This window comes from Manis pentadactyla, chromosome 17 (genome assembly GCF_030020395.1).
Source record: "Manis pentadactyla isolate mManPen7 chromosome 17, mManPen7.hap1, whole genome shotgun sequence".
In the NCBI taxonomy this organism is placed as follows: domain Eukaryota; kingdom Metazoa; phylum Chordata; class Mammalia; order Pholidota; family Manidae; genus Manis; species Manis pentadactyla.
The window spans coordinates 49696780-49723628 of NC_080035.1; the positions used below are offsets into that span (position 1 = coordinate 49696780).

Sequence of the window (26849 nt, forward strand, 5' to 3'; positions counted from 1 at the left end):
TAGGAGGAAACTCCTAATGTATCTTTGTGACTGATGAGTCTGTAAGTGTATGACTACTACATTGACATTACATGATTGTCATTTGGGGAAACAGGTGATTTGCAATGACTTCAACCACCTGTGAAATCATTATATTACATGCAACATGATTTATAGATCTTTGTTTAGGTGAACCTTGTTGAGAGCTGATTATGATTCCTCTATTTGCAAAATATTTTGTCAGTTTTATTTATAATGTTTATGATTTTGACTTGTGCAATTTAAAATGTATTTACATATATATAAATATATATATTCTTTTATAGTCTGATATGTAAAAATATTGAGACTCATCTATATACTGTATCAAATGAAGCAAATTGGCCCAGATAATATGGATTCAACATATGTGTAATTCAACAGGACTGGTAGCAAAGGGAAATAGATAACAATCTTTTCTAGTATATTGGTAAGTAGTATTAAAAACACAATTTTTGGTTGCACCTTTTTAGGGAAAAGCATTGGAATAGTCTATATTTGCAAACTAAACATTTTATCAGGAAAAGCATTCAGTCATGCCAGCTTCTGTTCCAAGAATACATTGTAAATACTCCTAAAGGAGAGAAATTCAGAACTCAAATCTGTTCAAATAGTTGTGGCAAGTAATACTCTGACCTGGTCACTAAATCATATATTTTTCACTTTTCACTTTGTTAGCTATACTCAGCATGTGGTTGGAAATGGAATCAAAGCCCAAACTGGAAATCCTGAAGTCAAAGTCAAGGGAATGGACCCTATGATAAATCAGATTATTGATAAACTGAAGCATGTTATTCAGGTAAGTGCTAACCTTCTTCTTATTGGTATACTCAATGGAAAATAATAAGTGGTCACTTTCCATTATATATGATAAATCTGTTAATCATATCTGATAAACCTACCTAAAACTGAGTATTGGAATAAACTATTTCCATCTAGAATTTTGGAAATATTTGCTTGAGATATTTTCTTAGAGAGTCAATATGCAGCAGTATTTTAAATGAGGTCAATCTGTATCTGTAAAGAGGAGCAGTAGCCTCAGAATTGTCAAAAATGATGAGAATATCAGGGTGAGCTTCGTCCCTAATGAATAAGCTTCAGACATGGAACTGCTGTGACCGTTAATGAAAACATGCAGCAGAGCATGGAAGATGCCAACCTGACCTTCCAGGTAACTCTCTGAGCCGTGCTATAAAGGTTTTTGCTGCATTTTCAACAAAGTTAAGTCATAAATGAATAACTTGCTTTCTTCTGTTTATTTTCTGAATCACCTTTTATATGTTATCTTAAAATCTAGTGATTGCTTATGAAACATTTATGTTTTACCTTTAATTATGTTATCTAGTCAAGTGAGTATATACTCATGTCTTTAATACATGGCATATGAAACACGACAATATCTGTCAAAAGAATATTTCATTAAACTATTTTAGGAATCAGAAATAGGTACTATGTTACATGTTATAAAGGCCACCCTCCATTCTGCATCTGTTTGAGTTTGGGATAGGAAGGACTATTTTTTTTTAGTTATTGGTCTTTTATCAACAATTTATGTGTGCATTTATTTTCATTATTTTCTAGGCAAAATTTCATATGGGTTATGAATATGTATTTCCAGTATTCTGTCATAAAAATATATCTAAGCATAGTACAGAGTTTTATTGATATCAGTGTATTCTAGAGTCACTGGTATGCTTCTCATAACTGTTCTGTGAAATTTAAGTTTCTGTAGAGCCTTGGTATTCCATTTTTGGAGTTGCTGTGGAGCCTTGGTATTCCATTTTTATGAGAGTCTCTACATCTTGAGCAAAGGCTGTAGAAATAGTATATGAAGGCCTATGTCGAATACAAAAATTCCTTCCTTCCAGGAGGCAATATTGGCGACTTTGCTTATTCCATGACTGGTGCATTGGGAAAATGCTCTCATCCTGCGTGGCTGAACCAAAACTAAGTTAACATTGAGAAAAGTATGAGAAAAGTGGTGTTATGGTTACTAGTGACTTAAACCAATCCCCTCAAAGAGATACCTCCAAGGTAATGTAAGTATGTGCCTTATGCTGCTAGTGGGCCCAATTCTAAGACATTTCTTGGAACTGAGTAGTCTTGGAATTGGATCAGGAGCTGAAGTGACATGAAGGAAGAGTCAGAGTGAGCAGGAAGGGCTGGGACAAATGCCTGAGGTCAGCATTGTCCTCAGAAGCAATGATATTAGCCCATTGGTGAAGGTTGCTGAGGCACTCAGAAGAGGGAAATCACTCTTCCTGCCAAATTTTTGGAGTAATCTTGCTCGCCCATAGGAAAAACAAGGAAGACCTGCAGGTGGAATTAATCTCTAGTCAGTGAGCGCCTAATGAGGATTTAGGAAAATTTAGGATATTACTTTAATTCTTGAATTTCCAGGGGCTCAGTAAACAATCTATTAGGACCTCGAGTCATAAGCAAACTGGATGTCTCAGTGTCTGCTGATGTATGTGTCTTTGCTGGGCTTCCTCACGAAAGAGACTCTGCGATAAACTTTTGTGTGCAGTAGATTTACGGCAGGGGGTCCTTGCAGTCGGTAAGGGACTGGAGGAAACAGCACTGTTCAGAGGGAGCAGCTGGACTGTAGTGTAGCTGTAACAGAAGCCGCTTCCGAAGCCAGTAGGAGCTCTGGAGCTGGGCAGCCCTTTCAAGTTGTCCTGAATTGAGACAAGGATGTGGGTCTCTATTCCTCCCTCACTGACAGTCACTGGATGAGGGCTGCAGGGCTGGAGGTGGGCGCGTGTAAACTCAGCTGAGTCTCCACCAGCCAAGATTACCTGACGCTGGGGAAACAAATCTCTCGGTCTAGGTGGCACCTCAAGAGTCATGCACTGTGATACGGTATGTAGATCCCGATTATTCAAACTCCGGTGTCATTGATCATAGAATCAAAAGAGCTTTAATATTAACCAGTTCCTTTTACTGAGACACAGCAAAATCTCGGTGTTCTCCAACACAGAGTCAGCATTTCTCACGGAATGCACGAGCTGATCCACGAGAGGGCAGGAAGAAAAAGGGGGATTTGGTGTCCATTTATTCTACCATGTTCTGTTCTTTTTTCTTTCTTTCTTTTTTTGGTTGTATTGAGGTGTATAAAATATGTAACAGTGAAATGGTGCATTCATATTGTTTGGGAGTACAGAAATACATATGTCAACTGGGTAGGCATTGAAACTGTTTTTATGGAATATATCCATGATGCAAACAGATGGAAAACCATTTTAGAGGTAATAAGAATGAAGCTGTTATATTGGGAAAAGCTCACAGATATAAGAACATGTATTCACAAAGAAATAGATTGTTACTCAAAATATAAAGGTTTATAAGAACTCTTAGGATGAGTGTTCACTGATAGTGTTGCCCATTCGGCATAACTTTGCCCCCCTCCGGTTTCACGGGTTTCAAAGTCATATCCTTTTAAAGGCGGCAGAGCAAAATAACCCCACTTTTTTTTAGCTTTTGTGTTAAACTGAGTCCCATTTTTTCACCTTTATATTAGTGTACAGAGCTCCAATTATTCATATTTTAGTTTCATTCTAGGGTTATAAGAGAATCTAAAATAAAATGCTACCTTTGAGTTATACCTTTTAAAGTCTACTAGGATGATATAACTGAAATTTAGATTTTTGTAGAGGATAACAGAGAGTCATATTTTATACAGGTGTCACTAAAATATTTACCTTTAATGTCCTAGGACATCCTCTTCCCTAAACCAGCTCTCCTAGAGGTAAAGAGAAACTTCTGATTTTGCCAGACTTCTGACTGCCGATGACATGTGCGTGCCCCGCAGGGACGGCTGCAGTACCGTCAGTATCAAGGGGCAGTTAAAGGGGCTCACCACAGTGTCAGGTCTGAAAAGGTTCAGAAAATTGGCTTCTTTAAGTGAAAATTTCTTAATTTTGGAGTAGTATGGGGCAATGGAGGAAATAAAAGTAGGAATTTATTTCAGAATTTAATCTATAGGTCATTTATTTGCATTTGGATAAAACTTAGTCTGTTTTTTTTCGTGATGGCTGTTAAGGGATGTGTAAACAGTGGGCTATGAAAATTCCATCTCTTCCCTCTTAAGGATAAGCTGATGTTCCTCTTGTCCTTTCCCCCATATATATATGAATAGATGGAAATAAGCTAGCCCTAATTATTAGCAAAAACTGACTTCACACATCAGCCCCAAAACATTTTCTTTTTGTCTTGTCATTGATCTGTACTTCATTTTCTACCCTGTAACCTCTGAAGTTAGACTCACTGAACATGTGGGTAATTCAATGTTTTCAAAGTTTATTGTTTTTTCCCCAAAGTTATGCCTTTTTTGTTCAAAGTTTTCCTTCAAAAAAGGCCACTTTTAAAATGTCTTTATAGTTAAGTCAAAATATTTGACGAAACTTATCAAGTTCCTACTATGGGTCTGGTTCTGCACAAGGCTCTGAGATCAGAGGGGTAAACAATGACACAACTCTGCTCACATGGAATTTATCTTCTAAGAAAAAGTAAACATACAATAACTGTAGCTGACAAATGTTATAAAGAAAACAGAAGAAGATGAGGTAGGGAAAGGTACTTGGGAGTGTGCTAATGGAGGCCCCCCAAAGAGAGTTATTTGGGTTGATACTTAATGAGTAGAAAAGAACATAGGAACATTAGGAAAAACTGTTTGGGGCAGAGGGAAAAATATGTGCAAAGGACCTGTGTCAGGAATAGGTTTATTGTATTCAGAGAACAAACGGAGGTCTGCGGCCAGAGCAGAGTGAGTGGAGGAGAGACAGATATTAACCAAACTAGGGGGAATCTGGTAGGCTATAGTAGGAAGTTTAGGTCTTACTGTAAGTGGGACAGGAAACCATTAAAGGCTGTAGGCAGAGAATGAGACAATTGAATATGTTTTATAAAGTCAGTTTTGGCTTCACTATAGAAATTTTGTTTCTATAAAACATATAGGATATGTTTTATGAAGTCAATTTTGGCTTCACTATAGGAAGTGGACCCTGGAGAGCAGGAATAGAAGAAAATAACACAGGCACAAGATCAGAGTGACTGGGACTAGAAAAAAAGATGGAGTAATATGAAAAGCAGATAAATTTAGATAAATTTGAGAAGTGGAATTATCAGACGTTGTTAATGAATTGGAAATTGAGGTGAGAGCGAGTGAGGACAATCACCAGGTTTTCACCAGAAAAAAGGAATTCTGGGAGTGGAGCCCATCTGGAGTTGGGCTGTTGGGGTTGATTAGTAATTATGGCTCTGTTTTATTCGAGATGCCTATTAAACACCCAAAGGAATGCCTGGAATTCATTGGCAACCAGAGGTGGAGACGTAAACATGGGAGCATCAGTGTATAGACAGTATTTAAGTGGTGAGGCTGTGTGAGGTGGCTTCCTTCATGTTGGAGAATAAGTTCACACAAAACCTACTAAAAAAGCAGAATCATATGAAAAAATGTGTATTGCAAATATCTATGAATGGAGAAATGATTTATTAAATATGTGTGGTACCTTCTAGATATTTCAGAAAGTTGATCCAAGACAGACAAGATAAACTTTTTCTTACTGAAAAATAATCATATTCATTATAAGAAATTGAATTTTACCATTTTAGGAGATTCTACAAAAAGAAAGAATAGAAAACAGGTGTTCTGCTGCTTATAAAACAACAAAAGAAGCCTCAGGAAATAGGTTTTATGGATTTTCTGTACTAAAGTGTACATGTAGATAGACAAATATTTTGACACTTTTTTATAGAACAAAATTAAGATCAGAGAGTAGTACATTTGGTTTGTGTCTCAAACTACTCACCTAATAGCATGTAACCAATTAATTTCCTTGGTGCTAAATATTCTGCCATATGGTTGCTAGTGCCTGTATATTATTTGATCATATGGAAGGACTATAATTTTATTTAATCCAGCCACCTAAAGTTGGATATTTAGGTTATCAGTTTTTTACAATAACAGAGACTGCTAATAGGAATATCCTTTAGAAATAAAATAAAAAAAATTTCCCTTCTGATCCATTTCTAGTTATCAGAACCAAGAATCTAATCATTAATCATTTAAAGTATCATAAATAATTTAAAGTATTTTGGTAAATATTGCTAATTTTTTTTATTTTTTTATTTTTTTATTGAAGGGTAGTTGACAACAGTATTGCATTACATTAGTTTCAGGTGTACAACACAGTGATTCAACATTTATATACATGATAATTCTAGGTACCAGCTATCACCATACCAAGTTGTTACAATATTTTGACTATATTCCTTATGCTATACATTACATCCCAGTTACTTATTTATTTTACAATTGGAAGTGTGTTTATATATATATTTTGTGAGGGCATCTCTCATATTTATTGATCGAATAGTTGTTAACCACAGTAAATTTCTGTATAGGAGGGTCAATACTCAATGCACAATCATTAATCCACCCCAAGCCTAATTTTCATCAGTCTCCAATCTTCTGATGCATAACGAACAAATTCTTACATGGAGTACAAATTCTTACATAGTGAATAAGTTACATGGTGAACAGTGCAAGGGCAGTCCTCACAGAAGCTTTCGGTTTTGTTCATGCATTATGAACTATACACAGTCAGTTCAAATATGAATATTCATTTGATTTTTAAACTTGATTTATATGTGGATACCACATTTCTCTATTATTATTATTTTTAGTAAAATGCTGAAGTGGTAGGTAGATACGAGATAAAGGTAGAAAACAGAGTTTAGTGTTGTAAGAGAGCAAATGTAGATGATCAGGTGTGTGCCTGTAGACTATGTGTTAATCCGAGCTAGACGAGGGCAATAAACATCCATGTATGCAGAAGATTTCTCTCAGAACATGAGGGGGGAGGTTCTAAGCCTCACCTCTGCTGCTCCCCATTTTCTCACCACATGGCCCCCTGCGACTGTGCCTGTCTTAGGTTGTTCCTCCCTTGAGGAATCTTACCCGTCTCTGGCTAACCAGTCATCTTCCGGGGCCATACAGGGAAATGTTAAGTTGGTAAGTGAGAGAGAAGCCTTATTGTTTGAAAAGGTTAGCTTTTTACTTCTTTGCATATTTATGCCCTGTGGCTTCTATGCCCAGCATTTGTCTTGAGGTATCTTTACCACTTGGAAGAATTATGATACTCGGTAAATTCGACATGTGGCACGAGTTCTATTTAAAGGTTGTGATTAGGTAGGAAGAAGAAAAGCTCTAGAAGTAGCAGGCAGAAGAAAACCTGGGAAGATTGATTATTTCTTTGACATATCTTCTTGTAGAGTAACTTCAGCATGGATAGGTTTTAAACTACTAATTAAATTGTGCACACACATTAACATAATAGGAGTATAGTTACCTAACCAAAGCATACCTGTAATTACCAGCCATCTCCAGTGAAACCAAGAAAACCAGTTAGGCACCTTAGGCATTTGTGAAAACTTATCTATGATATGGTGGATATTGTCCGACTGAACTTAAACAGTCTGAGAGAATTCAGATAAACTAGAACAACCCATTCCTGGGGACTGTTCATATCCCATATGTTCTTTTAACGATAAATAGTCTGTGGTTGTAAGATTTTGGAGTGCTACAATTTGCACTTCTCCTAAATCTTGGTTGAGTCCCAACAGTATAGATCCAGTCCAATTTTTGTTTTACTGTATGCACAGGCCAGCTTAGATATCTCCTTCATCATTCCCATGGCAAGTCCAGGAACTGGTGGGATGAGTGCATCTACACCTGTGGCAGTGTGTGGATCTTTGTTGGAGTTTTTTTTTTTTTTTGCTGATCATCTTCTGTCATGAGTCTTCCCGAGAGTGCTGATGTTGGAAGTTCTTTTTCATATCATATTTTAGTTCATTTTCGGAGTAGCCCAATTAGGCTTTGATCCTCTGTATAAACACAAACAGACCCTTTGCCTACACTTTTATATGCCCTTTATATCATTGTGTAGAACTCATTAGAGGTCACCACATAGAAACTGCTTTTTTTTTTTTTTTTTTTAATCATTAATCTACACTTACATGACGAATACTTTCTTTACTAGGCTCTCCCCTATGCCAGGTCCCCCCTATATACTCCTTTACAGTCACTGTCCATCAGCATAGCAAACTGTTGTAGAATCACTACTTGTCTTCTCTGTGTTGTACAGCCCTCCCCTTTCTCCCACCCCGCTATGGATGCTAATCTTAATACCCCTCTTTTTCTGCCCCCCCTTATCCCTCCCTACCCACCCATCCTCCCCAGTCCCTTTCCCTTTGGTACCTGTTAGTCCATTCTTGAGTTCTGTGATTCTGTTCCTGTTTTGTTCCTTCAGTTTTTCCTTTGTTCTTACATTCCACAGATGAGTGAAATCATTTGGTATTTCTCTTTCTCTGCTTGGCTTGTTTCACTGAGCATAATACCCTCCAGCTCCATCCATGTTGCTGCAAATGGTTGGATTTGCCCTTTTCTTATGGCTGAGTAGTATTCCATTGTGTATATGTACCACTTCTTCTTTATCCATTCATCTATCGATGGACATTTAGGTTGCTTCCAATTCTTGGAAATTGTAAATAGTGCTGCGATAAACATAGGGGTACATTGGTCTTTCTCATACTTGATTGCTGCATTCTTAGGGTAAATTCCTAGGAGTGCAATTCCTGGGTCAAATGGTATGTCTGTTTTGAGCATTTTGATGTACCTCCATACTGCTTTCCACAATGGTTGAACAAGTTTACATTCCCACCAGCAGTGTAGGAGGGTTCCCCTTTCTCCACAGCCTCGCCAACATTTGTTGTTGTTTGTCTTTTGGATGGCAGCCATCCTTACTGGTGTGAGGTGATACCTCATTGTAGTTTTAATTAGCATTTCTCTGATAATTAGCGATGTGGAGCATCTTTTCATGTGTCTGTTGGCCATCTGTATTTCTTTTTTGGAGATCCGTCTGTTCAGTTCCTTTGCCCATTTTTTAATTGGGTTATTTGTTTTTTGTTTGTTGAGGCGTGTGAGCTCTTTATATATTCTGAACGTCAAGCCTTTATCAGATGTGTCATTTTCAAAGATATTCTCCCATACTGTAGGGTTCCTTTTTGTTCTATTGATGGTGTCTTTTGCTGTACAGAAGCTTTTCAGCTTAATATAGTCCCACTTGTTCATTTTTGCTGTTGTTTTCCTTGCCCGGGGAGATATGTTCAAGAAGAGGTCACTCATGTTTATGTCTAAGAGGTTTTTGCCTATGTTTTCTTCCAAGAGTTTAATGGTTTCGTGACTTACATTCAGGTCTTTGATCCATTTTGAGTTTACTTTTGTATATGGGGTTAGACAATGGTTCAGTTTTATTCTCCTACATGTAGCTGTCCAGTTTTGCCAGCACCATCTGTTGAAGAGACTGTCATTTCGCCATTGTATGTCCATGGCTCCTTTATCAAATATTAATTGACCATATATGTCTGGGTTAATGTCTGGATTGTCTAGTCTGTTCCATTGGTCTGTGGCTCTGTTCTTGTGCCAGTACCAAATTGTCTTGATTACTATGGCTTTATAGTAGAGCTTGAAGTTGGGGAGTGAGATCCCCCCTACTTTATTCTTCTTTCTCAGGATTGCTTTGGCTATTCGGGGTCTTTGGTGTTTCCATATGAATTTTTGAATTATTTGTTCCAGTTCATTGAAGAATGTTGCTGGTAGTTTCATAGGGATTGCATCAAATCTGTATATTATTTTGGGCAGGATGGCCATTTTGACGATATTAATTCTTCCTAGCCATGAGCATGGCATGTGTTTCCATCTGTTAGGGTCCCCTTTAATTTCTCTTAAGAGTGACTTGTAGTTTTCTGAGTATAAGTCTTTCACTTCTTTGGTTAGGTTTATTCCTAGGTATTTTATTTTTTTTGATGCAATTGTGAATGGAGTTGTTTTCCTGATTTCTCTTTCTGTTGGTTCATTGTTGGTATATAGGAAAGCCACAGATTTCTGTGTGTTGATTTTGTATCCTGCAACTTTGCTGTATTCCGATATCAGTTCTAGTAGTTCTGGGGTGGAGTCTTTAGGGTTTTTTATGTACAGTATCATGTCATCTGCAAATAGTGACAGTTTGACTTCTTCTTTGCCAATCTGGATTTCTTGTACTTTTTTGTTTTGTCTGATTGCCGTGGCTAGGACCTCCAGTAATATGTTAAATAACAGTGGGGAGAGTGGGCATCCCTGTCTAGTTCCCGATCTCAGCAGAAATGCTTTCAGCTTCTCGCTATTCAATATAATGTTGGCTGTGGGTTTTTCATAGATGGCCTTTATTATGTTGAGGTACTTGCCCTCTATTGCCATTTTGCTGAGAGTTTTTATCATGAATGGATGTTGAACTTTGTCAAATGCTTTTTCAGCATCTATGGAGATGATCATGTGGTTTTTGTCTTTCTTTTTGTTGATGTGGTGGATGATATTGATGGACTTTCGAATGTTGTGCCATCCTTGCATCCCTGGGATGAATCCCACTTGGTCATGGTGTACGATGGTTTTGATGTATTTTTGAATTCGGTTTGCTAAAATTTTGTTGAGTATTTTTGCGTCTACGTTCATCAGGGATATTGGTCTGTAGTTTTCTTTTTTGGTGGTGTCTTTGCCTGGTTTTGGTATTAGGGTGATGTTTGCTTCATAGAATGAGTTTGGGAGTATCCCCTCCTCTTCTATTTCTTGGAAAACTTTAAGGAGAATGGGTATTATGTCTTCCCTGTATGTCTGATAAAATTCCGAGGTAAATCCATCTGGCCTGGGGGTTTTGTTCTTTGGTAGTTTTTTGATTACCGCTTCAATTTCGTTGCTGGTAATTGGTCTGTTTAGATTTTCTGTTTCTTCCTGGGTCAATCATGGAAGGTTGTATTTTTCTAGGAAGTTGTCCATTTCTCCTAGGTTTCCCAGCTTGTTAGCATATAGGTTTTCATAGTAGTCTCTAATAATTCTTTGTATTTCTGCGGGGTCCGTCGTGATTTTTCCTTTCTCATTTCTGATACTGTTGATTTGTGTTGACTCTCTTTTCCTCTTAATAAGTCTGGCTAGAGGCTTATCTATTTTGTTTATTTTCTCGAAGAACCAGCTCTTGGTTTCATTGATTTTTGCTATTGTTTTATTCTTCTCAATTTTATTTATTTCTTCTCTGATCTTTATTATGTCCCTCCTTCTGCTGACCTTAGGCCTCATTTGTTCTTCTTTTTCCAATTTCGATAGTTGTGACATTAGACCGTTCATTTGGGATTGCTCTTCCTTTTTTAAATATACTTGGATTGCTATTTACTTTCCTCTTAAGACTGCTTTTGCTGTGTCCCACAGAAGTTGGGGCTTAGTGTTGTTGTTGTCATTTGTTTCCATATATTGCTGGATCTCCATTTTGATTTGGTCATTGATCCATTGATTATTTAGGAGCGTGTTGTTTAGCCTCCATGTGTTTGTGAGCCTTTTTGCTTTCTTTGAACAGTTTATTTCTAGTTTAATGCCTTTGTGGTCTGAAAAGTTGGTTGGTAGGGTTTCAATCTTTTGGAATTTACTGATTCTCTTTTTGTGTCCTAGTATGTGGTCTATTCTGGAGAATGTTCCATGTGCTCTTAAGAAGAATGTGTATCCTGTTGCTTTTGGATGTAGAGTTCTGTAGATGTCTATTAGGTCCTTCTGTTCTAATGTGTTGTTCAGTGCCTCTGTGTCCTTACTTATTTTCTGTCTGGTGGATCTGTCCTTTGGAGTGAGTGGTGTGTTGATGTCTCCTAGAATGAATGCATTGCATTCTATTTCCTCCTTTAGTTCTATTAATATTTGTTTCAGGTATGTTGGTGCTCCTGTATTGGGTGCATATATATTTATAATGGTTATATCCTCTTGATGGACTGAGCCCTTTATCATTATGTAATGTCCTTCTTTGTCTTTTGTTACTTTCTTTATTTTGAAGTCTGTTTTGTCTGATACCAGAATTGCAACACCTGCTTTCTTCTCTCTGTTGTTGGCTTGAAATATCTTTTTCCATCCCTTGACTTTAAGTCTGTGCATGTCTTTGGGTTTGAGGTGAGTCTCTTGTAATCCATATGGATGGATCTTGCTTTTTTATCCATTCTATTACTCTGTGTCTTTTGATTGGTGCATTCAGTCCATTTACATTTAGGGTGATTATTGAAAGGTATGAATTTATTGCCATTGCAGGCTTTAAGTTTGTGGTTACCAAAGGTTTAGGGTTAGCTTCTTTACTATCTTACTGTCTAACTTAACTCGCTTGTTGAGCTATTATAAACACAGTCTGATGATTCTTTATTTCTCTCCCTTCTTATTCCTCTTCCTCCCTTCTTCATATGTTGGGTGTTTTGTTCTGTGGTCTTTTTAGGAGTGCTCCCATCTACAGCAGTCCCTGTGGGATGCCCTGTAGAGGTGGTTTGTGGGAGGCAAATTCCCTTAACTTTTGCTTGTCTGGGAATTGTTTAATCCCTCCTTCATATTTAAATGATATTCGTGCTGGATACAGTAGTCTTGGTTCGAGGCCCTTCTGTTTCATTGCATTAAGTATATCATGCCATTCTCTTCTGGCCTGTAGGGTTTCTGTTGAGAAGTCTGATGATAGCGTGATGGGTTTTCCTTTGTAGGTGACCTTTTTTTCTCTCTGGCTGCCTTTAATACTTTGTCCTTTTCTTTGATCTTTGCCATTTTAATTATTATGTGTCTTGGTGTTGCCCTCCTTGGATCCCTTGTCATGGGAGTTCTGTGTACCTCTGTGATCTGAGAGGCCATTTCCTCCCCTAGTTTGGGGAAGTTTTCAGCAATTATTTCTTCAAAGACACTTTCTATCCCTTTTTCTCTCTCTTCTTCTTCTGGTACCCCTATAATGCGGATATTGTTCCATTTAGATTGGTCACACAGTTCTCTTAAAATTCTTTCATTCCTGGAGATCCTTTTATCTCTCTCTGCATCAGCTTCTCTGCGTTCCTGTTCTCTGTTTTCTAGTCCATTAATGGTCTCTTGCATCTCGTCCATTCTGTTTTGAAGTCCTTCCAGAGCTTGTTTTATTTCTGAATTCTCCTTCCTTAGTTCTTGCATATTTCTCTGCAAGTCCATCAGCATGGTTATGACTTTTGTTTTGAATTCTTTTTCAGGTAGACTGGCTAAATCTATCTCCCTAGATTCCTTCTCAGGGGAAGATGTAGCAGATGCCGAAGCTGTCTGGGTTAGTCTTGTCTGGATCATATTTTTTTGCCTTTTCATGTTGACAGGTGCTATTGACTGTCAGCTGGGAGGGCCAAAATTTTCACTTGCTACTGGCCTTTCTTTACTGGGAGAACTGCGACCCCTAGTGGCTTGTGTTGGGTAATTGCGTGTAGACTGGGTCTTTGTGTCTTGCCTGGCCGGAAGGGAGAAATTTCCCTTTCTGTGGGCGGAATTTGTCTCAGGCTGCTTCTCTGCTTTCGCAGCGCCCGGTGGGGTAATGGATGGGGGGGCTGCTTGACTGTTTGCCTCCGTGAGGGGTCTCAGAGCTGTTGCCCAGGGGGTTAGTGCACCCGGTTTTCCCTGTAATTTCCAGCTGCTGTACTGTGACCTGGGTTGTTTCCGTCAAGCTGTTAAGTCCCTGTCCCTTTAAGACTTTCAAAAAGCCCCCGCTTTTCTTTGTCACAGGGGCATCAGCTTCGGCACCCGCTCAGAGGTCTTACTCCCTGTTCTGCCAGTATCCAGGGCCCCCTGGGCATATACTGTGTCTGCGCTCTGGCCCGGATGGCTGGGGCTGGGTGTTCGGCAGTCCTGGGCTCCGTCTCCCTCCCGCTCTGCCTGCTCTTCTCCCGCTAGGAGCTGGGGGGAGGGGCGCTCGGGTCCCGCGGGGCCGGGGCTTGTATCTTACCCCTTTCACCAGTCGCTGGGTTCTCGCTGGTGTAGCTGCAGTCTGGCCACTGTCCTGCGTCTTCTGGTCTCTCTTTTAGGGCTAGTTGTGTTTGTTGTATTTTCAAAAGTATATATGTTTTTGGGAGGAGATTCCCACTGTCCTACTCACGCTGCCATGTTGGCTCCGCCCCCAATATTGCTAATTTTTTTCTCCAGGAAAGTTATAGGAATTTGTACATAAAGCAAACTACATGAGTCAACTTTCCTTGGCTGTGGAGCGTGTAGGTGGGAATTTGGCAGCGATCACATAGCAGTGGTAGAGAATATCATGGAATTGTAGAGATCAAGCTAGCAGTCCTTAAAAATATTAGCCTAAACTGGTGTCACCTGGAGGTACTCCAAGGATGGCCATAATAGACATTTTAACTAGAAAATAGTTTATAAAAATGTTATGATTCTAGGAGGTCAAGGCCAACATAGCAAAAACAACTTTAATTTTACTTCACTGTTTAAGGCAGGCCCAGTATTTAAGTCCTGCCAAAAATAAAAACAAAAATTGTTGAGAAGATCTGATGTAAGTGGAGACCTATGGATTAGCTTGATTCTCAGAGAGTATCTCATTCAGTTCAAAATCCCCTTATTATCTCTGCAAGTCCTTCTTAATTGGTAACTGGAACCTTGGGAAAAAGAAGGTAGCCATGCTCCCTACATCTGTGAGTCTAGCACCTTTCTCTGGACAAGTTCTCAGAGACTTGACTTTCCATTTTGTACCTTTGAAAAACCACCTGTGACAAAAATGTTGTAGCCAATAAGCAGAGAGGAATTTTCTAAAGCAAGGAAGTTTAACGTGAACTTTCTTTGATTTTAACATGAAACTTTCTTAGCTGTGCATCAGACTGTATCGCTTTCTGATAATAGACTAGAAACAACGCTTCATTCCTTAGTCTGAGGAAATATATGAATATTCTAATTCAAATTTTCTCTCCTCGCATACTCATTTTTGAAACTTCCTGTTCTCCTTGTTCCTAGCAATCCATTTTGAAACATTTGTTTAGGGCAAAGTTGTCAGGAAAAAAGTCATAGATATGCAGCAATTTGTCTTTAAACATTAAATAACACCTATCATTTTTCAAAGAAAATTATGTCAGCAGTTAAAAAGAGAAGCTGCACTGTTACTTGTGAAGGATAATGATCCACTGCTTAGAAATTACTTCACCTACTTTCAATATGGAACAATAAAAAGTAATATCACAGCAATTTTCTGTAATTCATTTATTGCAAAACTAATAAATATTACAGGGTTATTAAGAGTAGTACATTAAAGTAACATTTTATTTCATCAAACCTAACAATTCTGACACATATTATCAGTTTCTTTTAAATATTGATATTTATAGAGAGATTGAAACTTCTTTAGATGTCTTCATATATAAAATAAATTGGATTTTTAAATGTGAGAAAGAGCAATAATCGTAACCATTTGCTTAAAACCTCAAAATATGTAGATATTATACAACATGTATTTTTATAATCACAAGCAGAGAAGAGACACTCTTATTTACGTAGGAAAAGACTGTAGTAGATTGTCTCTTCTTTTTCCTCATTCTGTTCCTAGGGTACCAATACAATAAAGAGTAACTCTAGAGCTATGGTAGACTATGTAGAGATTTTAATTCAGATCTGAATGGATAATAAGATTTAAACCTAATAACCTAATGGATACAAGGTTAGTGTTTATAAATACAAAAAATAGATAAAGGATTTCAAAAAGATATTAGTTTCTCAAAGTTTCTGAATTCAGAAAACTGTCCAGGCATTTTTCATTAAACTACTTACTTTAAAACACATTTTGGAAACTTTTTCCCATTGGTAGTAGCTTATAACAGTGATGTAGAACCAGTCGATCATAATTGTTCAGTTAGTTACCAATTTCAATCATGGAGTGTCATCTGATTCTGTAAACTTCCTTCACTTCTACCGACACCTTTCCTTGCTCAGGGAATTTTCCTCGTCCACCACCTTGGCTTCTTCCCCCTTATCTCCACTACACACCAATCCCATGTCCCCAAGCTCACCATAGTACTATTCCCAAAACACAAGCACTTCTTGATTTTGTATCAGCAATGCAGTAGTAACCACAGCACATTTAGTTATCATTTGGTTCAGAAGAAAGTATTTGAAATCCTCTCAATAGCTTCGAATGGTCGTCTAATTTAGTAATTAGTCAGTCTGAGTAAATTCAATGGAAGGTTGCTTTCTGGAGTGTTGGTATAATGCACTAATTCACTATTGGCCATTTCATTAAAAAAATCAATTGTCAGCATAAAGTCAACCATTTCAATTAGTGTACAGTCAACTGGAAATGAAGGTTTAAAAACTCTCTCTCAAACTGATTAGATTTGGGTTGGGTATTGATCATTTACGTTTTTATTATTTAAAGAATATGTAATTGTTTTCTGTTGGATGACGTTTTGACTTTATGTTCACTCTGATACTGCTGAGCTTATACATTATCATTCATTACTTATTAAGATTTGACCATTTAGGTACCAGGTTCTCTATTTGTCAAAAGAGCTATGAACATTAAAACTTCTGTATTTTTATTTAGGTGATCAAGATAAACTCTACCTACTTATAAGCTAGTATCTTTAATCTTTCTGTGCAAAAATAATATGAAATATGGTTTATTTCACAGAATGAGATTCCAAATTATAGCCAGCTTCCACTAAATTCAGATTTATTTCTAAAAATTGAAATTCCTGGGATTTAAATTCATCCAGGAATTATGAAACCTAAATGATATACATGTATAGCATTATATTATAAACAACTAGAATAAGTGAGAAAATTAATGCTTTTAATATCACCAGATACAACTACCCATTCAGTAACTTTAAAGAACTAAAAAACATTGCTTTAGTTTTAATAAAACACACAGGCCCACAATATAGCAGTGTGCTAATGTGCATGAGTTTTGAGTTAGCACAAGACATATGGCTAAATTCTAGCTCTTGTAGGCGGTAGCTGTGTGTCTATAGTCACCTTAACATCTTTAAATCTCAGAGTAATTTTGGTATATAATCAAAGAGACAATAATAACCAGTGTTGTAGCAGGTGGAGAAAGTGGAACTCTCAAATATTGTGGATTGAATGTGAAATCATACAGCTGCTTTGGAAAATAGTTCTATAAAAGGTTAAGCACAAAGTTACCATATGACCCAGAAATTCTACTTCTAGGTATATACCTAAGAGAAAAGAAAACATGTGTCCACATAAAAACTGGTACATGAATGTTAGCAGAATTATTCATAATATCAAAGAAGTAGAAACAACTCAAATGTTCATCAACTATGATGGGATAAATAAGATATAATATATCCATACAGTAGCACATTGCTCAGCAGTAAATAGTACTAAAGTCCTGATAAATGCCACAACATAGAAGAACCTTGAAAACATTATACTAAGTGAAAGAATCCAGTCACAAAAGATCACATATTCTAATAATTTGTTTATATGATAAATGTTAATAAAAATATAGTATTATTTTATTTGGGTATCAGTTTTCATATGTCTATAAAGCATTCCCTTAGACTAGCATCAACCATTAGTAGTGTACTGAAGACTTATTCTACTTTACTCTGACAGTCTTGCAAATATCAAACTAAATTATTATTTCTTGTTATCTATAAAGTTTTATCAGTTTTGCCCTTTTTACTGCCTAGTCCATTGTTCATTTTCCAACACATTGTGGTCTGACTGCTGCCTCCATTGCCCTGAAATGCTCTTGCTAAGTTCACTGATAATCTTTTTCTGTTCAAAATCCTGCAACCTTTTAACACTTTTTTAATCTCTCTTGAACATTTAACATCAGTTATCTATGTTGCTGAGCCCTTCTCTTTGCTCTCACTCTACTAATTCCCCACTTATCCCTCTGATTACTCTCACCCCAGGGTTTTTGTGCCTTTGTTTAATACCTTTAAGTGGTCTGTTCTTCTGGAATTTTGACCAGTCCTTTTGCTCTTCTCATACTCTTTCATTCTCTTCATTTCCCTCTTTAATAGCTTCATGATAAGATATATTTATCTTTGTTCCAGATGTTTTCCCTAAGTCTCAGTACTTTAATCTATCTTCTGGGCAAGGACAATAAAATTTTCATTTCAACACAGTTAGAACAGAACTCCATCCCAATTGTGACTCTGTTTCCCTAACTTGCTTCCCCTTTCTTTCTAGTTGCCTAAACCTATACCATAGATATCATTTTTAATTCTCTTTCTTCCTTATTTTTAATCCATCAACATAGTCTTTTAACCTTATCTCCTAAATTGCTCTTCAACCTCTCTCTTTACAACATGGCCATTGTGATGGTTGAGACCACCACCATTTCCTATGTAGTTAAGAGTAATAATTTCTAAACCAGTTTTATAATCCCTGGTCCAGAAAATATCCAGAGACAAGTATCTGTAGTTGCCATCTCCAATTACTCTCCTACACTCATTGCATAACTGGTGTATCTGGTGTATGTATCCACAACCCCACCGATATCACCTTTCAAGAGATCTTGTAGCTAAATCCAATGGACAGTTTCAGTCTATTGGTAGACTAATCATATGAATTCCCATTTAAAACCATTCAGTTAAAGACAATGCTATTTAATGAAACTCAATCTCTTGGATTTTTCATTAAATTTGAAACTTAGCTGCATGTGCATCTCTTTTCTTCTCTGAAATACCTAAAATGCAAATAAGTGAATATAAGTACATTAACGCACAAGGGAAAAAAAGAACCAAATGCATTTTAAAAACATTCAGAGCAGATAAAGAAATGGAAATTGACATGGATAACAAAAGTTGCAACCCAAATACATAGTACATAGAGAGAGGTTTACTTATAAGTGAGACAATTCATCTGTATATATTCATGTATGAAATTAAATGTCTGTTATTTGGAGAAACTGTTAAGTTCTAGAGAAAGTAATATACTGACTGGATTTCCACTAACTGAGAAGGTAATTTGTCATCTAATTAAATGGTAGTGAAATTCTCTATTATGCCCTACACATGTATAGTAACTTCCAGATAGCTTTGAATGCCCAATATCAATGTACAATCAAGGATAAATGTACATTTAAGGAAATTATTAAAAGAATTTAAATGTGAAAGCAAAAATAAAAAAGTGATAAAATATTGATAATATAGTATAGAAGAATATACCAAAAGCTATTATGCATGCCCTCAAAAAAACAAGAGAATAGATTATATTCTTAAAACAATAATATATTTCTTCAAAAGGATTAATAAAAGAATTCAAAAGAACTCCAGAAAATTAAAAAAATATAAAAAATAAAAACTCAATAGTAAGGTTTAAGAATAAAGTCAAGGAAATGTTTTAAAAATGCAAAAAATATAAGGAAATGGAGAGCAAAGTGATGAATTTCATTCTAGGATATCCAAGTAATAAGAATTTCAGAGAAAAGAACCAAACCAACAGAAGGAATTTATCAAATAAATAATGTATCAGTTATTTTCAGAAATGAAGAGTCATGATTCCAGATTGAGCCCATCAAGTTAACATCAGGTAAATGAGACACACACACACACACATATACACACACACTATAATTGTGCTATTTCTGAATATTGGAGAAAATTTTGTAAAATCTTCCAAGGAAAGAAGCCAAATAAAATATATACAAATGCTTGTCAAGAATGCATTTTTCTATCACTAAGATCCTGGAAGAAAATAGAAAAACATTATCTCCAAACTACAAAGCAACTGACTTGTGACCTGAAATCCTATATCCAACTAAACTGGCAATCAAATATGAGGATAGATTAAAGTTAGGTAAGGATAAGCAAATATATATTTTGCATACCTTTTGTTTAAAGCTGTTAGCAAAGGAATAATCAATAAATAAGAAGATATGGGGTCCAGAAGACATGATACCAAATACATCAGAATAGGGAAAAGGATGACTACTTGTGGTAGGGAATTTTGCAAGCCAAAAAAAAAAAAAATTCAATACTTAGAATGATATGATAGAATATAAAGCAAAGATATTACTAAGCACTTGGCAAATATGCTAGAACATTTGAGGGAACAAAAAGATAGGTGCGTAGAAATGTGATAATAAAAGGCAAACTATACACATTGATAGATATCATGGCAATTATAGATTTTAGGAATGCAAAAAGATTTACATGAAAATAAATATAACAATAGTTCACTATTGCCCTGAAGTGAATAATATTTCGTAGACACACTCTTACTTTAATCAAAACTTTACTGAAACTGTATTGGATGGAGAAAAGGGGCTCAGTGGTATAGCAGGAAATCAATAAAGATTGCCAAGAACTGATAATTAAGCAACAAAAAATCTGCCTATTTAACTTTAATTTAAAAGTTATTTGGACTTGTAAGGTTAATGCCAGGACAATCAGGTTAATTATTACTGCCCACTGGATCAGGAAACATGGTGTATGGGCGTGGGGATGCTATATTTTTAAAATATAAACCTTTTGGTACTATTCAGTTTTTCACTAGGTACATGTAAATACACTATGGTAAATATAATTTTAAAACTAAAGACATGCTTCATCATTATTTATATGGGCCTGAATAATTTGGTCTTCCATGTCTCCAGCCTCATTTTAGCTATGTGCTCCCCTTTTCTGACACAAACCTGACATCTGGTGTACCCCCAGACACACTCCTCATTGTTTTAGTTCCTTCAGTATCCATGGCTCTTTCTTACTTCAAGGTCTTTCATTCTTTCCTTTTTTAAAAACAAATTATTGTTACTTTTACTTGGGGAAAAAACAGTTGTGTCTTTTTTGCTATAACTCTTAGTCATCTACTATGTCTCGGCTTTTCCCTGCAAAGAACATTTGTTCTCCTATGTTCTTCTTAGCACTCTGTAGCTGGCCTATAATAGTACTTCTTTAGGGAAGATAAATCAATACATTAAAAAACTAGGGTATTCCATAATATCCATAGTGGCCTCTCTCTCTCTCTGCCTCCATCTTCTGTACCCATGTATTTCGGTTAGTCAGCTACTCTTCATTATTTCTGATCATAGACTTTGTCTTCTTATTTGCTGCCTGATTTTAGTGTTTTGAGTCATCTCTATCAAACTTGGCTAACTTTTCAGTTTGAACTGGCCTAATCTTTTTGTTCTTATTAAATGCACCAGAAAAATCCATCCTTTAGCTTTTTCTGAAGATTATTTTAAGTTAATGGTTTTACCACTCTCATTGATTCTTGATTGCTTGGGTCCTAGTAGTTCACAGGCTTCCCAATCAAAAAGTTCAGCTTTTTTCTTCTTGTTATAATTTTCTGGGCCCTGCAGTCCTTTCCTGGCAACTGTAATAATTTGACTCCTAATACCCAAATGTTTGGCATGCAGGAAAAAATTCACGTAATTTTCTGTAGCACTCCTTTGCACGCATAGTTTTTGACTGGCTCATGCATATTCTCAGCTTTCTGCGGGCATATTATGAGTTCATAATGCTTTGCAGACTCAATAAATGTACTCTGTAATCACTTGAATGTCATTTTATGAATGTGCTGTGAAGACATAATTCGTCAGAGCAGAGCAGTTTCTGGATATATTTCTTGCAATTCAGCAACACTTAACCAGATGCCCCCCTATAGTTCTGAAGCAGTTAATGCACCTTGAAAGTAGGCTGACTTATGAGGGGAATATGGTCTTGGAGGATCAATGGGAAAGTTTCTTAGGCATGGGGTACTGAAGAATTAAAATAAATACCATATGAAGATTCATTATAAGCTAAACTAAGTAAAAGTTCTATGATAAAATTAAACTATGGATTATAATAACTTTAAGAAATGTGATAAGTGTTATGAATATAACTTCTGCATTTATTATGTGTTTCACATTGATGTGATAGAAACTTAATTGGTTTCATTAGAAATAAAACAAATCATGAACTTTATAATAATGAGTTTGAATAGGCATTTATATACCTTTTTACAAGGCAGGTCAGTTACTAGTTCCAAAAATGATCATTTGAAATTTTATATCTGGAAATTTATTATGAAGCAAGGCCTGAAACTCATTAAACAGATGGTAAAATCTAATTTAACTTCCTTTAATGCTCCTTTTCTTTTTATCTTATAAAAGCAAATGAGCTTGTCAGCTTTTAATTATAAAAGTCTATTTGAATTTATTAGATACATATAACAAAACAAGATAGTTGCTAAATTTACTCTATCCTAGTGATAAGAAAATCTTTCCAAGAGTTTTGTAAAAGAATCACTTTACCAGAAGTATAAATTTCTATAAAATGAATATGTTCTTAAGGCCCTTAGTAGATATTGAAATAAAGACCTAATTCTTAATGGTTTTTAAAAATATTTGATTTGCACCCATTAAAATGTATACAGAGTTTAAATTTCATAATTTCCCATCTTAAAAAAAATGTGAAACATGCTTGACATATCAAAGCAAGTTATTTACATACTTAAATTCTGATTTAAATAACTGTATTGTGTTTTTTCATTGATGAAAGTTGAGTAACAGAATTATTATAGGGCATCCAAGAGCACAGTAGGTTTATTAGAAAACTAATTTTAATGCCTTTTTCACAAATATGCTCATAACTAGTTAATTTTTCATGTTTCCATGCTAGTTCATTGAAGCATCACATTTTACTCATTCTTAAAAAGACCTCTTTATCTGACATTTTAAAAAGTATTATAGCTCAGTCTATAAATTCATTTCCTGGATTTGTAACAAGGAAAATTATTCAAGGCTTTATCCATAGAACAAACCTTTATTTATAATGCCATTTGCGATGTCCCTAGATGACAACCTCCATTACGTCATAGGACATATATATTTCCTCATTGTGTCTATCAGAGTGCATGGCAAAATAAGAAATGTTCAGTGTATATCTGTTGAATAAATGAATGAAATTTATAATTAAACTGATCACTACAGGTAAAATGTAAATGAAACAGAAGTCAATCTCCTTAATTATCAACTAGTGTACTATCAACTTATTAAAATCAATCTAATTACAAATACTATGCTTTCAATCTTAGATTATAAGTTAAATTTGTTTTCACTGCTTTATTCTTTCATATGTTCATTCATCCACTGAACATTCATTTAGTGTCCAGTAGGTGCCAGGCATAGTAACAAATACAGAGTACAGAAAGTGATTAAATGAGAACATCGATGAGAATGAATGTATTAAAGAAACAACACCTGTAGGAGTTAGGAACTTGACTGCTTCTGAGTATGTGGAAGATGGAAGACAGACAATATCTTTTTATTCAAAAACACATTATTGAAGTTCTATTATGGATCAGAGGATTTCCAAAGCAGTGGGAATACAAAACCGAGTAAGACCATGCCTGATTGTAGTAAAATATTTCTATAATAAAAGGATTAAGGGATTCACTTTGCAGGTTTTAGAGTAAGATTTCTGATCTAGCTACAGAGAATGGCACAGTTCCAGGAACCTAGAACACATCCATTTGAGATCGAATATAAAATAAATTACCAGAGGATATTTAATGAAATACTATGGCATGTTTTTAATAAAATACATTTACATTAATTAGAATACAGTTGTAACTTATTTTAAAAGATATTATGACTTGTACATAGTAGTATGATGATGGAATGACAGAAATGTTGAACAATGACATCTTTAGGAGTCAAGCTATTGCCACAATAATTTTGCATTAAAAAACCATGCAAAACAGTGAGATATCAATAATGGTTTCATTTCCGTTATGTATCTGTGGTCAATAACAATTCAGCTGATACAAGCTGGGCTTGGCTGAGATTTACTTCAAGTCCAGATCAGTTGCACATGTTGCTCATCCTTTTCAGATCACAGAACCTGAAGCATGTTATTGTTACCACAGGAGTCAGGAATGCAAACCCACCTGTGCAGAAACATGCCAAATTCTGCTGGGTTACGTTCTCTAACGTGCCCCTTTGGTCAAAGCAAGTTCTTACAGCAAGACCAAAGTCAATCAGTAGAGTAGTATATGCCTCCCCACAAGAGATGGACATGAGGGAAAGAGTGAACAATTGTGCCCAAATGATCTGATCTACCAGATCTTGGAGAATTCACAATAATAAAATCATCAACATTGTTTGCATTTGTTTGAATAAGGCTTTGTATAGGCACAGTGCAATACAAAGATACTATCTGAATCCTTCATATGATTGCTATGTATTTTCCACTTTGATTATATTTTTTTGTGAGCCTTCTTTGTGTACAAACCTGAGAAGTTTATACTTAATTTTATTAGATCAGGAAAGGCCCATCAACTTAAATCATCATATAAGAAATATATTTCAATATTTGTAATGTTTTGTGCTTTGTTAATATTTTGAGAGAAAAATACTTGGAATGACAGAATTTATTTCTAAGTGAGATACTGATTCATGTTAATGAACTAAAAATTCAGAATAAATTACTGACAGAAACTACACATGAAATGCTAGTCTGAGCTCCAAATGAGATTGGATTTTTATGTTAAACATTTGGACTCTAATTATTTTGTTAAGACTGGCTTATTAAGGCATAATTAGTAACATTATCAGCAGAAAAACATGCTGTGCTATAATTAAATCATTTAAATAATCATTTCTTGATGTCTTAATATGTTAGATTTCTCAATTCATTAAAGTAGATAAGAGTTATCTGTAAAAACAATATATTGCCAGTAGTTTGCTTTTCTAGAAATGCTAGAAAATTTAGAATTTTGCACTAACATTTAATAACAATATGCTATTCTGATACTGATCCAGTATGTTCATCTACAAAACATGTAATGAGACAGAAATATAGGATAATTAGAACATTTGCAAACTGCCTTTGGCAATTATCAGTGGTAAGTTTTTTTTGTATTTAGAAAAATATAGATGATTTCTGGAAATGGGCTCATTCCACTTTCAGTCTAGAAAGAACTACTTCTATCCTGAGATTTTGTATAAGATACCAGTGTTTTTAAATATAATGCATTATTTTTTTTATATTCCATACTTAGAATTTGTTCTTCCAAACATGCTATTAAAACTAATAGTATAGAGAAACTAGCATAGACATCTCAGAGATCTCACTCTTCCTCCCAACCTGTGAAATTTATCACTGGGATGGAGAGATGGAAATGGAGCCACTGGGAATGTAGATTCTTTCCTAATAATTATTTCTCTTCCTTGTCCACTTTTGTCCATTGGACAAGAGTATGGTAGTGTATATGAGATATTCTTGAGTATAAAGCACATGCTTTCCCTGGAAAGCTTAATAAATAGGTTCATTTACATGAACTAAACTCAGTGCAATTGATTTTGAATGCGAGTATGTATGTCTATGTATGCACATATGCATACATATCCATGTATTCTCAGTTTGCAGTTCCTAAACTGTTGAGCTGAACTGAATGATCATTCTAATGAGTTTGAAAAACATGTTAATCTAATAAATAGACTATCTTAACCAAAATAACAATAACAAAAATCTTGGCTGCTCCTAATATTTCCCATCATGTGTCAACCACTCTTTTCCCCATGATGTCTCTCACTAAACTGGTCTCTAAACATCTGTGCTGCTCAGAGACACACATTGCTGTTTCTGTAATGACTTCAGAAAGCATTTATTTTACCTCCTTGTATCCTAATACAATTTTTATATAATAGTTCCCATGGGATCCAGCAGAAGGAATTACATGGTGTATCTCTACATGGCTCCATAGTGTAAAGTTAAGAGAGAACAGTTTTGTCTGAAAAGTTATCAGGTTGATAGACTGTCCCTCTATTCACCAAGCGGTCATGAATTATGTTTCAGTACAGGAGGCCGGAGTAAATTGTTGTTAGTTTTGGCAACCAACGACTGGTCACACTGCAAGTCTCAAGGTTACAAAGGAGCCTCATAATGGTACAAATACAGGATAGGAGGAGACACAAAATTGTGCTAAAGGCTTTAAAATGAAGCCAGAGCAGGAGTTTCAGAAGTTACTATCAGGAAGGCAACCCGTGGAAGCAGGTACTCAGAGGACTCCAGAAATCCCTCCCTTCTCAGTCCCTACGTCCCTGAGCTCTCAGGAATCTCCACCCTGCTCTCCTTTACTAAAATATAAACACATGGTCACGACAACATCAATGATCAGTTTAAAAAGGCAATAAATGTAAGACAGGTTCAAGAAATTTAGAGCCACCAAATGCAGGAGAGCTGAGCAAAGAGGAAAGATACGGGGGGAGACCATGGAGAGCTAAGATCAAAGGAAAGGGCCATCATGCTAACTGACTTCTCCAGCTTTACTCCCAAGAAAGGACAGTATTCCACAGCTTGTCTTTTTCATGCCAATTTCACAAATGTTAGTATCTTAAAAAACTGTCCTCAGTCCTTTTCCTCAGCAGTGAAGTTCAGGTGAGTATAGCTGGAATTCAATCTTTATCCCTGCCACCCCGTCAGTTCTGTTCTGAAGGGTGCAGAAGAGTTTCTTGAGCTGAATAGGCTCCAGGTTTCTTTCTGGTATCTCTGGCCATCTGTATTTAGATCTGGCCTCCCTCCAGCCTCAATATATCGCACTCACCCAGGCTTTTTTGACTACTAATGGGCTTCATGTTCTATGAATTTCATAATAATGAAAAGGTGAATAATTTAAGATTTTGTTCTTATAACTATGAATTTTTTCATTAACTTTCCTAAAACATTCATAAGAACTTGAGTCAAATGGTCCCTAACGTAGAAAAAAGACATTATGTATATGGCTTCTAAATAATAGAAATGTACCATCTGTTTTTAAAATAAAATATACTTTGTGTCCTTCTAGAGTTTTTGGCTGGATTGTTAGCTATATTGCAGAGAATCTACCAGCCACAGTCTTAATTTTCTTCTTTTTGAGGACTTCAAAATTAAAATTAGCATTGATCCCCTAATTCATTCTTTTCTCTTTATTGGGTGAGTGCACATAGATTGCTTTACCTATGTCTTAATTTTCAACATCAACTTTCAGCAGAATCTTTCATGTT

General features: G+C 35.8%; 1 protein-coding gene across 1 annotated transcript in view; it reads left to right on the plus strand.

The window, feature by feature from the left end:
- GPC5 (glypican 5) overlaps window positions 1-26849 on the plus strand; it is a 685014-nt gene that overhangs the window by 470731 nt on the left and 187434 nt on the right. The window contains exon 6 of the mRNA XM_036893786.2: window positions 697-817. Within this exon, the coding sequence (XP_036749681.2) occupies window positions 697-817 (121 nt within the window). The remainder of the gene's footprint in view (window positions 1-696; window positions 818-26849) is intronic.